This window comes from Cimex lectularius, unplaced genomic scaffold, assembly GCF_000648675.2.
Source record: "Cimex lectularius strain Harlan isolate CLEC.00 unplaced genomic scaffold, Clec_2.1 scaffold34, whole genome shotgun sequence".
NCBI classification, from domain to species: Eukaryota; Metazoa; Arthropoda; class Insecta; order Hemiptera; family Cimicidae; genus Cimex; species Cimex lectularius.
Window position 1 is genome coordinate 555,001 of NW_019392635.1, and position 13,905 is coordinate 568,905.

Genomic DNA, 13,905 nt, shown 5'->3' on the forward strand with positions numbered 1-13,905 from the left:
AGAGTGAGAGAGAGTGAGAGAGTGAGTGAGAGAGAGGGGGAGAGAGAGAGAGAGAGAAGTTAATCCCGTCGACTAGTTACATTTCGTTAAAAATCTTCTGTTTCTGTATATTATAGTTTTTATGATTCTCTAATAGTTTTCAATTCTAAAAACTGTACTGCAAATACTGTGTGTAAAATTCAGTAAAAAATTAAATGATTTAAATAAAACGAAAGCTTCTTTTATAAAATTTCAACGATATTTTCATTCAGCTCAACATGCGAATATTAGGTCGGATCAAAGTTAAAAAAAGAAGTATTAATCCGACTATCTACGAATTTCGTTCAATAGGCACGTATAAAAGACAAAATCAAAATGGTCAGTTTTTGTTAAAAAATGAAAAATGAATATGAACTTGGCTCTTTTTGTCAGAATGTAGTCTGTGATATTTGAAAAACCGGAAGAAGAATAACTAATGAAACGGCGGCTTTACATGCCAAAAAACGATCCGTGACAAAACCCACCACGACCACAAACCCAAACGGAGGACGAAACCGGAAGGAAACCTCAGCCATTTGCTAGTGAAATTTAACCCAGAATAAAACCCTTTAGACCCTCTTTTCAGATTTTTAATCACCTTCGTTAAACCAGTGCAAGCCGGTGATTCTTTTTTTTCTCTAAATCCTATTGTTAAATTCGTTACTGTAAAACGATAAAACGATAAGGGTGATCTTTAATTATACCGGTGGAACAGTGTGTTATCATTCCTAGGATCGTTGTTGTTAAAACTGCATTTCTTTTTTATTTGTTCTTTTGTATTCTCGTTAAAAAAAAAATCTTGTTTGGGAAAAGTGGAAATCTAGTGTATTTTTCGGTTATTTATCTAGACTAGTTACAAAAACCCAACACCTACATAATAAAATGTTGCAAAGTATTTCAAAAGCTTTTTTCTACTATTATTATTATATAACAGCTTTAAGTGGCCTAAATACACACTTATTTCTGAATTGAAGGTTACTGATTGGATTGGCTCAAAATAGGTTGAGTTAGAGAGGAGCGGTCAGGTTAGATGTGTGTCAGAAAACAACTTTTTGATTCAATTGCCGACGTTTCGACCTTTACTCGGGACATCTTCAAGGCATGTTTTAATTGAGTAATAATGAATTTGTATTAGAATTTGTATACTACAATTTTGTATACCTAGGTCTTAAGATCACCCGAATAAAGGTCGAAACGTTGGCAATTGAATGAAAAAGTTGTTTTTCTGGCACACATCTAACCTGACCGCTTCTTACTAATTTAACCATATATCGAACCACCGCCTATAAACACCACAGACTTAAGTAGGTCGTTGAATTAATTGACACATAGCTGATTCCATGTAAAATTATTTAGAAACTAGTTTTCGTATTATTGCGTTTTATCTTCTTCTAGGTGTATTTTCTCGGTCGAAAGAAAAGCTCTCTGCATTTGGTATTCACGGTGAATAGTGTCATTACTAGAGCCGGAGGCTGGCAAACAAGGATTCCGTTCCCTTTGGCATTTGTTTTAACGGGTAAAAGTAAAGAATTCAGTAAATTATTTAACAGGTCTTGTTTTTCTTGAGGGATAATTTATTGAAACTTGAAAAAAATTTAGGTGTTTTCAATTGAATCTAACCCCTTGAGGAACCAGTTGCGATGGAAGGAAAATTTTAGAAATGATAAAGGTGAGGTGAGTATGTTGTTTAATCTCTTTAAAAGTTAGTTCTTACTCACAGTTTGTCAAATTTTATTTCAAGCCAATTTTAATATACTAGTGGCCTGTTGGAATAGCCTCATTCTATAGTCGGAATCATGGACATGATTTAAGAACGTGGGAAAACGGAATGCGAATAGCAAGTTGATAGCAAACAAACTAACATTGTTAGTAGATCACAACGATTTTGTTTTTTCATGCCGTTATGGGTCATTTTGTAGTTCCATCCTGGCTCACTACACGGATAGAACAGTGCGTACAACATTAGATCACAATGAGGGCTGAAAACACAAATTAACTTTGAACAGCTTAGCCGATAGTGCACAACGATGTGTCAATGATCTGGCGGTTCTTCTTCTTAAGAATGGACAAAACGCAAGTTCAAGTTAAAACTTTTGTCTTGCAGTGTTTCAGCTGCAGTCAACTGCAGCATAATTATATTGAATATTTGTTTATATATTTCGATATAATAAAAAATACATAGTGTACTGCAACTCCATAAAACACTGTATACTTTACGTAAAACAACTGAAATGTAGACGCAGTATAAATAAAAAGATATCTCTCTCCTCTCCTCTCCTCTCCTCCCTCTCTCTCTCTCTTCCGTTTAATGTTATTTGTTTTGACATATATGGTTTGCCTTATTTCCAATTAATTAAATTGCAATTATTCAGAATTTTGAATCTATAACAATATTTTCAGAAACAAGGATTAGCTTTAATCTAATCCTTGTTAGGATAAGCTAATCCCCAACCCCAGGCTCGGCAACGCGAGCTGAGACAGAAAAGGACGAGGAAGGTTTTCAACCTCTTTTCAAGTTGTTGAAGGCACTTTTTTTTTTAAATGACAAGGAGTTTTGTATGTCACAGATCACTTTATTTTATTTTATTTTTTTAATCGTAATACATTTATTTTAAGAAGATTACTGTTTTAATTTATTTGGATCAGGTCCCGATTTTTTTTTTGCAATTAATTTGGTTGAGTTTGTCGCACGGATATTTTTTTCACACTCGTGAGTGCCACGAGTTGCTTCCTGTGAGGGGATCCACACAAAGATCGTAATAAACCTTTAAATCACCACTTCAAACTTGAAATCATTTTATTGAAGAATTTAAAACTCCAAATTAAATAAGACAAATTATGTAAAGTTAAAGTACATACAATATTTCGTTTAAGAAATACATATGTGGTAAAAGGCACAGTAAACATTCGATGGAGTAACATGTGATAAAAAGATTCGATAGTTTCGTATTTTCACTGTTTGTGTGTCCATTTATCCCCCCTTTATCTATATTTGCTTATAAAAATAGATAATTAAGATTCAATAGAAAATAATTAATGTGTAGATAATATAAATTATAAAATGTTGAAGGCTCGATCAATTTTTGGCATACTACCGTTAAAATTATTGGACAACGATTTTTTTACGTTCACAACTATCTGGATGTTTCAATTTTGTAACATTTCCGATTAAATGTTACGATTCTTAAGATAACCCTGCAGTTTGGATGTTTCCGATCATTTTAGTTTTCATGTCCTCACCGTTTTGGCCTGTTGGAGCTTTTCGGATTCTTGCAATCTTCAGTGCTAGTCTGTTTTCTTTCGTTTTATCCTGTTTTATTTCAGCAAAACAAGTTATAATGCGTTCGTTTCACTAACATGAAGAAGCAAGTTATTGAAAGACTTTTTTCAACAGCTTCCATAAAATGTTCATTGATTTATCTTGAAAGTATTCCGCATGGTTGGTTTATTATAAGAATATTTTTCAAACCGACGAAAAATTGTTCTTTCATAGGAACCCCTTCTAATGTCCTTAATTAATATTCTGTTCAATTTGAGCAGCAGAATGTCCGAATATGAACTTATAAAATAAAACTGTTCAGAAAATCGTTTCCACTGTCTCCTTTAAAATTAAAATTGAAATTTGAATATCTTGAATTAAAAAATTGATATTCAATAGATAATTAACAAGTGTTTACAGCAGATTGTAAACATTTCAGTGAGAAAGCGTTAGCCCTCTTCAAAGTGTTATATTACCCAAAAACGGACGTTTTATATGGGTGAACACAAAATATTAACGGCTCTATTGATTAAGACAGATCAATAAGGTGCACTAAGCACATGCCAAGTTTTATCTGACAATACTTACTACCTCTTAAAAAGTCATTTCAAATTTTAAACAGAATATTTTTTTGTTTTGATCGTTGCAATCCCATTACTAGGCCACAACATTTTTTTAGAAATATACATTCAGAAAATTAAAAATCCTACAACCTTAGTCTCTTTGAGTTGAGCAACATACCTGACCAATTTGAACCATTTATATATCATTATTAAACTCGTAAAAACAACTAAACTGACAAAATCAGTCATTTTCTTATTTATTGCCAATTTTTTATTTATTTATACATTTTTCTAAAAATTATTTAATGCCACTTCATTACGGCTTTTGCCGCGGATCCCTCACAGGGCTGCTATAAGATAGAATCATACTCCAATTTGTTGTTTCTTTCTTGATATTTTTATATATTCTTCTTAGTTTTCATGATATGACAGTTTTATTATATCAATTTTATGGCTTCTGGTATTATAAAGATAGTCAGAACTTATGAGTATTTACAACGTTTGGCACTTGTGCTCTAAATTATTAATCATAAGGCAAATTTTAAACAGAAAAATTCGCATTGCATTGTATGCGACTTTTTATGAATCGTAAAAATTAAAAAATAGTGCCTTCGTAAATAGTGAGATTTTTATAGTTCCTTACAAAGAAATTGTAAGTACTAGATTAAAAGATTTTTTTTAAATTTCGTAATTTTAGCAAAGGGTAAATCTTCCTCCGACAAAGACGAAGAGCCACATTTCCACATAACAGTACTTTCTTGGCTTTCAAAGATAAGGTAGTGGGCAAGAGAAAATTCAATTTCAACCCAGCTGCTCCTCATTGGGAGCTGTTCGTTTAATCTACAACTCCTCAACAGTCAATGGGTGAATATTTTTTTGTCGTTTGTCTATATTAGTATTTAATAGTTTTTAGTCTAGTTTTAAAGTTTTGTCAAAATATTTGTTGGCAGGGCACTTCAGAGCCAGTACAACTTTGAGATTTTAAAAAAGAACGTATACTTTTTACCAACTGTTTTTAAAAAACATTTATCCTGAAAACGAGAGTGCATTCAGATTTTAAATTGGCCAAAGAATGAAAATAATAACAAGGTTGTGGCATAGAATGTGAAAAGAACTATCTTAATGTCGTTTTTATTATGAAGTATTTTCATTTGCTGTTTTGGTGCTAGTCTCCTTTGAGAATTATTTGGAATGATATTGGTTGGTCTTTCGAACAGGTTTGTTCTTGTTGATGTTCGAAACAAGTAAAGTACTTTTTTTTAAATTGCAACCGTTTATTACCTAAAAACGGGCGTACCCACTACTAGCACACTCTTGAACATCATCCCAAGAAATTCAGTTCAATCGGTTCTCGCTCTATTAGAACGTTATGTTATCTCATTTTTGCCATGTATTGTGATTTTATGTTTCACCCGCGACATAAGTGTTAATAATGACCTATTTAAAAAAAAAGTACAGAATTTTTATTAATATTTACAAATTACTTATTAAAAATAATAATAACAAACAATACCAAAATAAAGATATTTCTTTTCACATCTAATGCAATAACTTTGTTATTCTTTGACAAATTTAAAATCTGATTGCGCCATGATTTTCAGTGAAAAATCTTTGAAAACAGTGGTCTATTACATTGCCATGTGAAATTTCAAAATTTTATTGTTTTTGAAGTATCCTGATAGCATTATCAACGAAAAATATCTTTATCAAAAAATTAACTATGTATTTATTAATATATTTTTAAGCTATAAAAAACCGATAAAATGTTGAAAATTACTATACTTTTGGAATTTATTTTAAACGATTTTTTTAATGCCCTTGATGTGGTGTATTATGATGATACCGTGTAGCACCATTATTTTTTATGCTTTTAATTCAGTTAAGTTGCCGAGGGGGGGCCTCTATTTAAGAAAACTACACTTTCAATATCCTCACCGAACCGGAATAAAAAGGAAGAGTTGCGTGAAGTACTTTTTCTCCTCGTTTAATAATTTCTCTTCGAGTATGGGATAGGAAAAGTCCTATTTTGGGTGTGAAATACAGCCGAACCGAGGTCAAGTTAACCCTCGCCGGCCATTTTAACCCCCCCGGGGAAACCAAGTTAACTCACCATAAATTTTATTCATTAACGTTTGATATTCGAACGCACAAAGGCCTTTGCACGATGGTTTATTAAACTCCGTTGATCCCAATGATTGAAATCCTGGAGGTAATTTTTACTCAAGAAATCGATTGATCGGCGATAAGTAAACGCAAAAGCACCTGCTTCGTTGTCACAACTATATGGCTGTATATTATCTGTTTAATGCCAACGATGGAGCAAAAAGTATTACAAAACTTATATTACGAAAATTGCAATTATATTTATCTTCTAGGATCCTTTAAGTTTTTTTAAATTAAATCCGATTTTTGGTTTTCGATATTCAATTGTACTTCATAAAGGGATTTATAGAGATTTTACGCCGCACAAAATTTTCAAAATGGAGTATATATATGTACGCCTGATACCGAGCGATCCCCAGATTAATTTTTACAAAAGATGCTTACAAATTTTGTAACATGCTTGATTTGTTATTGCAGTCCTATAGGTCTTTTAAATGGTGAGTTGTTAAAAAACACACGAGATATAATAGAGGTTTTTGAAATGAAACTCCTAAAATTGACTGGTGTCCTTGAGGGAACCGTGGGATCAGCCGAAACTCAAACCAAATATTGAAACAAGGAGGGACCCATTAAGTAAGAGTTGATCCATTCGCACATATACGATATTAAGAGGCTTCCATCAGTTTCGTCCACAGTCCTCACTACTTTCGAAATAGATCTGACCCTGGAAATTTTTATTATTCCAGTTGTATCTTCTCAAAGATGATAAATCCGCGTTTTTACATAGTTTCTTTGTCCTTGTTAGGCTTAGTTGGCCACGAATAATCTCCATCACGATATAGTCTTGAAGAAAAAGTAAATTCAGTTGTTTGTCAAGCTTTAGATTTATTTTAATGTCACCATCAGGGCAAAACCGACTTAAATATGCCAAAAAAGTGACATAATTTTTTTTTTTTTAATATACGATTTCAAATTTATTTGAAGAATACATCCGAACAATGCCAAGGACTATAAAGATATTGTACAGTCCTTGGTAATGTTGGGACTGAATCGTTCTTCAAAGAGATTTAGCATCGTTTATTAAAAACATGTAAACAAATTTAAGATTGTTTTGCCTGTTGATGACCTTAAAATAGGACGAAAGCTTGGCAGTAACAATTTAATTTGCTTTTTCGTCAAGACCATACGGTGTGATCGAGAATATTCTTGATTAAAAAATTAGTCGAAATATCTATCACTTAAAACAGGCTTATTGTTCATAAAATGAAAACTATTGTATAAAAATTGGTCAGACCCAAGTAGATTAAGAAACCGCTAATTTTCAAGCAAGTCGCTATGCTAATAGAATGATTCAAAAAACATATTGCCATCCAGTTAAGTCACTGAAGTTCCCGAATGTACATTCATACACAGATTGTTTAAAAAAAATATCATATTAAACGTTGACAATTCATCTATTTATTTTTCAAAATTTAAACGTGATCTATAATTGGAGGACGGTCGATATTAAAGGAAGGCGGTAGCCATTGATGCCTGATGTATGTATAACTTAAGAGAAAGAAGAAGTTATTTATTTTTTAATAAACTTTTCTTCCTAATGGATGCAATATTGTTGATTTGTTCTCTCGGATAAAATATATAATTGTACTAAATTGCCAAGTTTGAGATGTTCGAATTATCTAATAGCTGAGATGACCGAACGTTCAAATTATCGTCGAATCGATGAACACGTATACGTTATTGAGCATAGCATGATTGATAGGCGTGAGATACCTTACCTGTAGCATGGGAAGAAAGTAGCAGAGAAAACTACCGAAGATCCAGTTTTGTACGAGAAGGATGGTGAGGGAGATGGGGAGAACGAAAACGCCCTCGACTATGTTTGCGATGGCCATGTTTATGAGATAGCAATACGTCTGGTCGCGGTAGAGTTTGTCTTTGATGATGCTGAAGATCATGGCCAAATTTGCGACCACTCCCGTCGTGACGAGGAGGGCGTAGAGGAAAACGAACAGGGGGTAGATGGTCTTGACCGAAGTTCTCAAATGCGGCTTCGACAAGTCCACCGTGTTGTTCATGCCCACCAGAAGATGGGCTATGGCTTGGACCGCTTTTGGATCGGTGACCTGACCCTGGGCCAGGCCCTCGCCTCTTCCTGTACCCAGCTTGAAAGATTTTATTTACATTCCACAAAAGAAAATCCTATTTTATCTCGGATGGTCTAAAAAATATTCAGTGCGTATTTTCCAAAGGGACAAATGACATATGTCGGAATAAAATGACTTTTTGAAAATCGTGACGATTCGCGTTGGTTTTTCCTTCGTCTGTCGAACGGTGGGACTCGGTCGAGAGTTGGGAGCGGACTAAACGTAGAACGGGTTAGGTGGAGTCAGCCTTCCACCGCCCCCACCAACATTTCCGACCAACCAACGCCGTCCAAAAATGTTACCTAGGTGAAGTTTCTTATGAATTATCCTAGTCTCCGGTATTACATATTTCATGTTTTTGGGAACTTACCGGGAACTCCGCCCGTCCTCCCATTCCCCATTGTAATTAGTCGGCTGGCAAAAGACGTTAAATCACTTCTCGGATCCTTTAGCAAGTAGAGGACATTGTATTAAACGGTTCTACAGAAAGGGTAACAAAGTAAGTTCATTAGTTTTCTAAAGCCGACGGTTATCATTTCCATGTAACAACACTAAATCTTGTAACGGGTGGTAGAAATTTTAGTGCATATCTGTATTTTAATTTGACTCCAACACAAACGTACTAACCGAAAAAAAGATTCTTGGAACACTGCCACACAGAACAAACTTTTAGGAGATTCAACTATAATTTTCACCCATTTTCAAAAGTGCACTTCAAAACCGTGGGGAAGAGCTATAATTATATTTTTAAGAGTAATAACAGTTCGAGTAATATTTTGACGCTCTGAACGCAGTAAATATTTTACATATCGAGAAAAATAATATTTCGACTATTTTATTTTTGTCTGCTCTAAATGTAATGATATTAATTTAAAGGTGTTTCAGAAAGATCAATTATGTTGAGTTTAATGAATATAATTACTCATTAATTAATGTATAATTATTTCTGACAGTAAGAAAATATTATTAAAGAGGAAACTACGTTTCGATAAGAGTCATTTATTATTTGCTAATGTTTACCTTTATTCGCAATTTGTCATAATTATATTTAAGACCATTAATTTAAACCAAGAATCAGCATTCCATTTTATAATTTAAAAGTTATTAATTTGCTTACGAATTTTTTATTTATCTTCGTTTATTTCTTACAATTTCCGTGTTCAATTTGTTGTTAAGAAGTAACAAACACAGTTTCACGTCAGACTTACGGCTCTTTAGACCCCATTGTCGTGGGTTCGATTCCCACTGCTGCTGGAATTTCTGACCCTGTTCCCTCTTCTAAACGTTATTCTAATCAATTTAAATACTCTGTCTAATATGTGCAGTAATATTGTAATATGTGCACACAGCTATATATTATATTTTAAAAACTGTTTGAATTGTTGATTTATACGTTCTTGAATTTTTCAACCAACGAATTTATATACACACTCCACCTTAACTATTTCTATTAGTTTTTCCAGTTGTATTTGTATTTTTCTAAGTTTTTCAAGTATGTCCTTTTTGTACATAATGGAATAATTTGTTTGTCTTGAGGGTTAATGGTACTTGGAGCATGTTCAATTAATAAGTCATGAATCGAGATTTCCTAGTGGCTTCACATGTGAAACTACTATCAATTGTGTCTTGCAATATCATTCCATTCTATTTTTTCCTCTTTTTTTACGAGGTTGTAGTGTTTTGAAAAAATCCCATTAGCAAGTATGTCGGATTCGAATCAGGGCCGCTGGAATCGAACCCGAGGCTTTTACCTTACAGCGATGAGCGCAGTGTCAACGCTATAACCATTTCGGCCACTGACGCCCCATTTTATTCTACCAGTGCACTACTTATCAGCGTAGTATATAATTTTTCTACTTTTAAGAATTTTATTACTTCCCCTGGTTGCAACAGTCGTAAATTTTACAAAAAACCTCTGCTCTTTGTGTTATACTTATTTCAAGAAGATTCTTCTTCTTCTCGTTGCAGATGGGTTCATTCTTGTGAGTTCTTATTAGAAGCCTGTTGCTTTAAATGTCAATCTTGCAACAACCCATATATTTATTTACAATAATGTATTTCCAAAATGTTATTATAATCGTAAATTTTGTAACATTGTAATTTATAAAAGATTATATTTAGTTGAGATTAAATTTATGAGTTTTATTTGTTAATACTGTTATCATTTCTGTCCAATTAACTACTAATAACCATTGAAATCAATAAGGGTGTTTTCTGAATTGTTTTCTGTAAATTATTTGATTTAAAAAGCCTTCTATTCTAACTCAAGTATATTTTTTAATGCATACATATCACATGATCAAGATTTTTAAAAAACGTGTTAGCTCAGCAATATCATAATATTATAGAAATAAACTAAATAAAATAGAATTTAATCATTTAGATATATGATTAAATAGAAATTAAATTTAATAATAATAGAAGTTAATCCAGCTTCAATTTTTTTTGTGACACAGTTCGCTCAAAAGCCTCGATTATATCATTTTAGTTTTTTGTTCGTGGTTGTTACTTTTTCTCTTGCTATTGTAAGGATGTTTTCTTCCGACGGAATAAACAGTTTTCGAATAAATTTAACCGTTGTGGCTAAGTAGGTTAAGTCAGAACCTTGGTTGAACCTTGTTCATTTTCTACCCCTTAGTCAAACCCCACGTTGTAAAAGCTGACAGCGTAAAAAAAGTGATTCTGTTGTGGCTTGTGTTCGGTTAGAAATGGCGCAAATTTTGTTAAACTTAACGTGAAAAATAGATCGATGTAAGTAAAATTTCCCTTATCCCATGAAAACTTGACAGACAACTCCATAGTTAACATGATTAATGAAAAAAGTTGAATTCCTATTTATTAAGCGCCGACGATATTATAAATTCCACAAACTGCTGAAGTGCTGAACCTTTTTGATTTATATTAGTTGTTCATACTTGATTTTCAAAACAGTTAATAAACTTCACTTTCTAAACTGAAGTTCCGTGTTCCCTTATGATAATCCAACGAATTGGATAGTCTTTTGAAATGTATTGAAATGGATAAGTCGCACATTCCACTCTGAACAATCTTAAAATGTGCCAGATTGTAATACAAAAATAATCTAACTTGTTATTAAGAAGGACGATAATGTAACGTCAAAAGTAACAAAAAATAATCCTTGAAAATTAAAACTTTTGACGACTTGAAAATAAACAAATGAAACGCAATACATCACATGGGGTTTGCAAAGGGGTTGAGTCACCTCTTGAGTTGGTAAAAAAATCAAGGATTATGTTCACGATTAACAAGACACACATAAATCACGTCATTTTATAGTTTCTAACACAAAAAAGTAATCCTGTCGAAGTAGGAATTCAAAGACAACTTCTCGCACGTTTAAGGTGAATTTTATTAATTTTTATTTATTTATATCGATTTAATAATGGCTCATAACACTACAGATTGTCTCCTCATTGATTTACCCAAAGATAGTTGATTTCAATTGTTGACAAATCCAAATAAAAGACTTTCAAAATGGTCGACGAGCTTTTCTACAGCTTCATATCCACAACTTCCTGACAACATTAATCATGTATCTTCTGCATTCATGCATTTTTTTTACCAAGTAGCAACCATTTCTTCTAACCAGATTTTATTTTCTTTCCTTTTATGAGATGAATAAATATGTGACTACATATGTTAAAATTGACTGCAGGTATTAAAATTTATTAAAAAATAAAATAAACTTTATTGTATTTTATATTATTTCCTACTCACGATTTGTATCATCTTTCGTTGCAAAAGATGATTAGTTTTGCAAAAAGGTTAACTATTATGAAAAAATTTGTTTCCTTATTAGATTATTTCACCAAAAAAATTGTTAGTACTATTTTATTATTGAATTTGTAAAAAATAAATTTAAATTACAGTTTATTTGGATTAAATAACAAAATATGCACACGAAAATGCCGCGTTACATATTTTTTGACTGTATTAGTCAGCCTGTCATTTTTTTTCATTCCATATGTATCATCACTGTGGTTATGTGAACAAGTAATAACTTCTATTTATTAATTTATTAGTCAGCTCGTCATGTCCTGTTTTTTTTAATATAGAGGATAGGGGGTAGGGATAAAAGAGGCGGACTGCACCTCGACCTGAATAGATCTTCTGTTGTTTATAACTCACTTGCCAGCTTCAGGCTATTAACCAGCCTCCGTAGCTTTGCCAGCGGTTCCTAGGTGTAGGATCTTGCTTGTGGTTTTTCTTGCCTTAGTTGCCAGAACCTGCACCTATATAGACCTTCACAGAAACATAAAATGTGTTCTGCGGTCTCCCCCTCTTCCTGGCAGTATCTGCACAGTGTTTCTTATGTCTATACTCCTATTCGGTGCATGTGCTTTCTTAAGTGGCAGTGCCCTGTCAGGAGTCCAACCAGAAAATCCTGGTTAGGTTGCGGTTGCCTTCCAGTATTCTTTTGTAAGTTTCACGAATCTCTTCGCGTGCCTCATACCTGTGGTATTGTTGCACCACGTTTTGGACTCATTAAGGATCCATTTTGTGATGTATCCTTTTTTGTGGCAAGCCGCTAGGCCGCAGTAGGGTTCTGGGCCCATAGAGTTCATGTTGGCTCCCTTTTTGGCCAACATGTTAACCTTTTCGTTGCCTCTATGCGCCGAATGTCCAGGGATCGATGCCAGAGTCAGGTCATTAGTGTCGCTAACTTCCGTCAGGGCCTCCATACATTTCCAAACACTCTTTGCCTTCGCCTCGCATGAGGCTAAGGCCCTGAGAGTTGCCTGGCTGTCAGAGAAAATGGCTATCTTCCGGAAATTATTCCTAGCCTTTTTATTTTTCTGGCACATTCTCCTATCGCAATGATTTCAGACTGGAAAACTGTAGCATACTTGCCTAGGTTTAGCTTTAGGTTTAGTCTTGGGGTTTATCCCAAAGACCCCAGCTCCCGTCCCGTACCCTTGTCGGGTTTGGAGCCGTTCCTTTAACATCGTCAGTTACAAGTACGAGTAATGACACATTTTTCATTACTTAATGCTTAGATTACAAAATGTATGTTTATCAGCTACATTTACGTTATGCTATTTCTTTAAATATTATGCAGTTTTGTTATGTAAACTACCATTTTTTTTTTTTTTTTATATAATTTTACCCAGTCACTTTCATTCTCATTTGTGTTTAAGTTTTCAATTGCACCATTATTTAATATTCATTATAAAAATATGTGCAAAACGTTATATTTGTCTCTAAATTGTGTTTTTTTCCTTTTGCTAAGGGAAAAATGTCTGAAGCAATATTTTCTGAAAAGTCGGTATCTGTACCGCAGCCAACCGAAGAAGACGCCATCAGGCTTCTCGACGAAGCGAAAGAAGCCCTCGACGAAATTAGAGAAATGAAACTGGAGAATTTCATTAGGCCGGAAATCGAGCTGGCCGTGAGCAAAATTCATCTAAAATTAACTACACCAAAAACTATTATAACTCTGTTTTCAGGACGAAGTTATTGACCTAGAAATTGTCCACACTAGCTCTGAGGCTGACATAATCGAGTTCTCTAAAATAATATATGACGCGTTGCCCAAAGAAAAGGAAGAAAAACTATTTTCGAAAAATGTTTCTGAGAAGAACCTGTTATGCCCGGATACAACACCGTCGCCGGCAGTCGACGTGGAAATCGCACCTGTCAACATCACGACGGTCACAGAAGGCAACCAGACGATCCCCGATAACCGAAAGCGTTGGGCAACCATCAGAAGGATATTCAGCAGGAACAAAACAACTAACAAAATATAAAACAGTCGTTGTTTCATTCTAGTGTGAAACGATTGAATTCATTTGGA

The 13,905-nt window shown here is 33.7% G+C and overlaps 2 protein-coding genes across 2 annotated transcripts in view; one reads left to right on the forward strand and one right to left on the reverse strand.

Annotated features, from left to right (window-relative positions):
- Positions 1-8,295, reverse strand: part of LOC106661873 (neuropeptide Y receptor type 2) — a 159,552-nt gene extending 151,257 nt beyond the window's left edge. Inside the window, exon 1 of the mRNA XM_024225506.1 lies at positions 7,722-8,295. Within this exon, the coding sequence (XP_024081274.1) occupies positions 7,722-8,021 (300 nt within the window). The 5' untranslated portion in view covers positions 8,022-8,295. The remainder of the gene's footprint in view (positions 1-7,721) is intronic.
- A 2,971-nt stretch (positions 8,296-11,266) lies between these two features.
- On the forward strand, positions 11,267-13,905 carry LOC106661874. Its single transcript, XM_014385600.2, has 3 exons — positions 11,267-11,452; positions 13,342-13,500; positions 13,559-13,905. Exons 2-3 carry the CDS (start codon positions 13,348-13,350, stop codon positions 13,856-13,858), a joined length of 453 nt encoding a protein of 150 aa, XP_014241086.1. The 5' UTR covers positions 11,267-11,452; positions 13,342-13,347; the 3' UTR covers positions 13,859-13,905.

Excerpts from the sequence above, each read along its gene's own strand:
- LOC106661874 (XM_014385600.2), top strand. The coding sequence starts at position 13,348 with ATGTCTGAAGCAATATTTTCTGAAAAGTCGGTATCTGTACCGCAGCCA. Across the intron at positions 13,501-13,558 it reads GGCCGGAAATCGAGCTGGCC|GACGAAGTTATTGACCTAGA; the intron begins GTGAGCAAAATT and ends CTCTGTTTTCAG.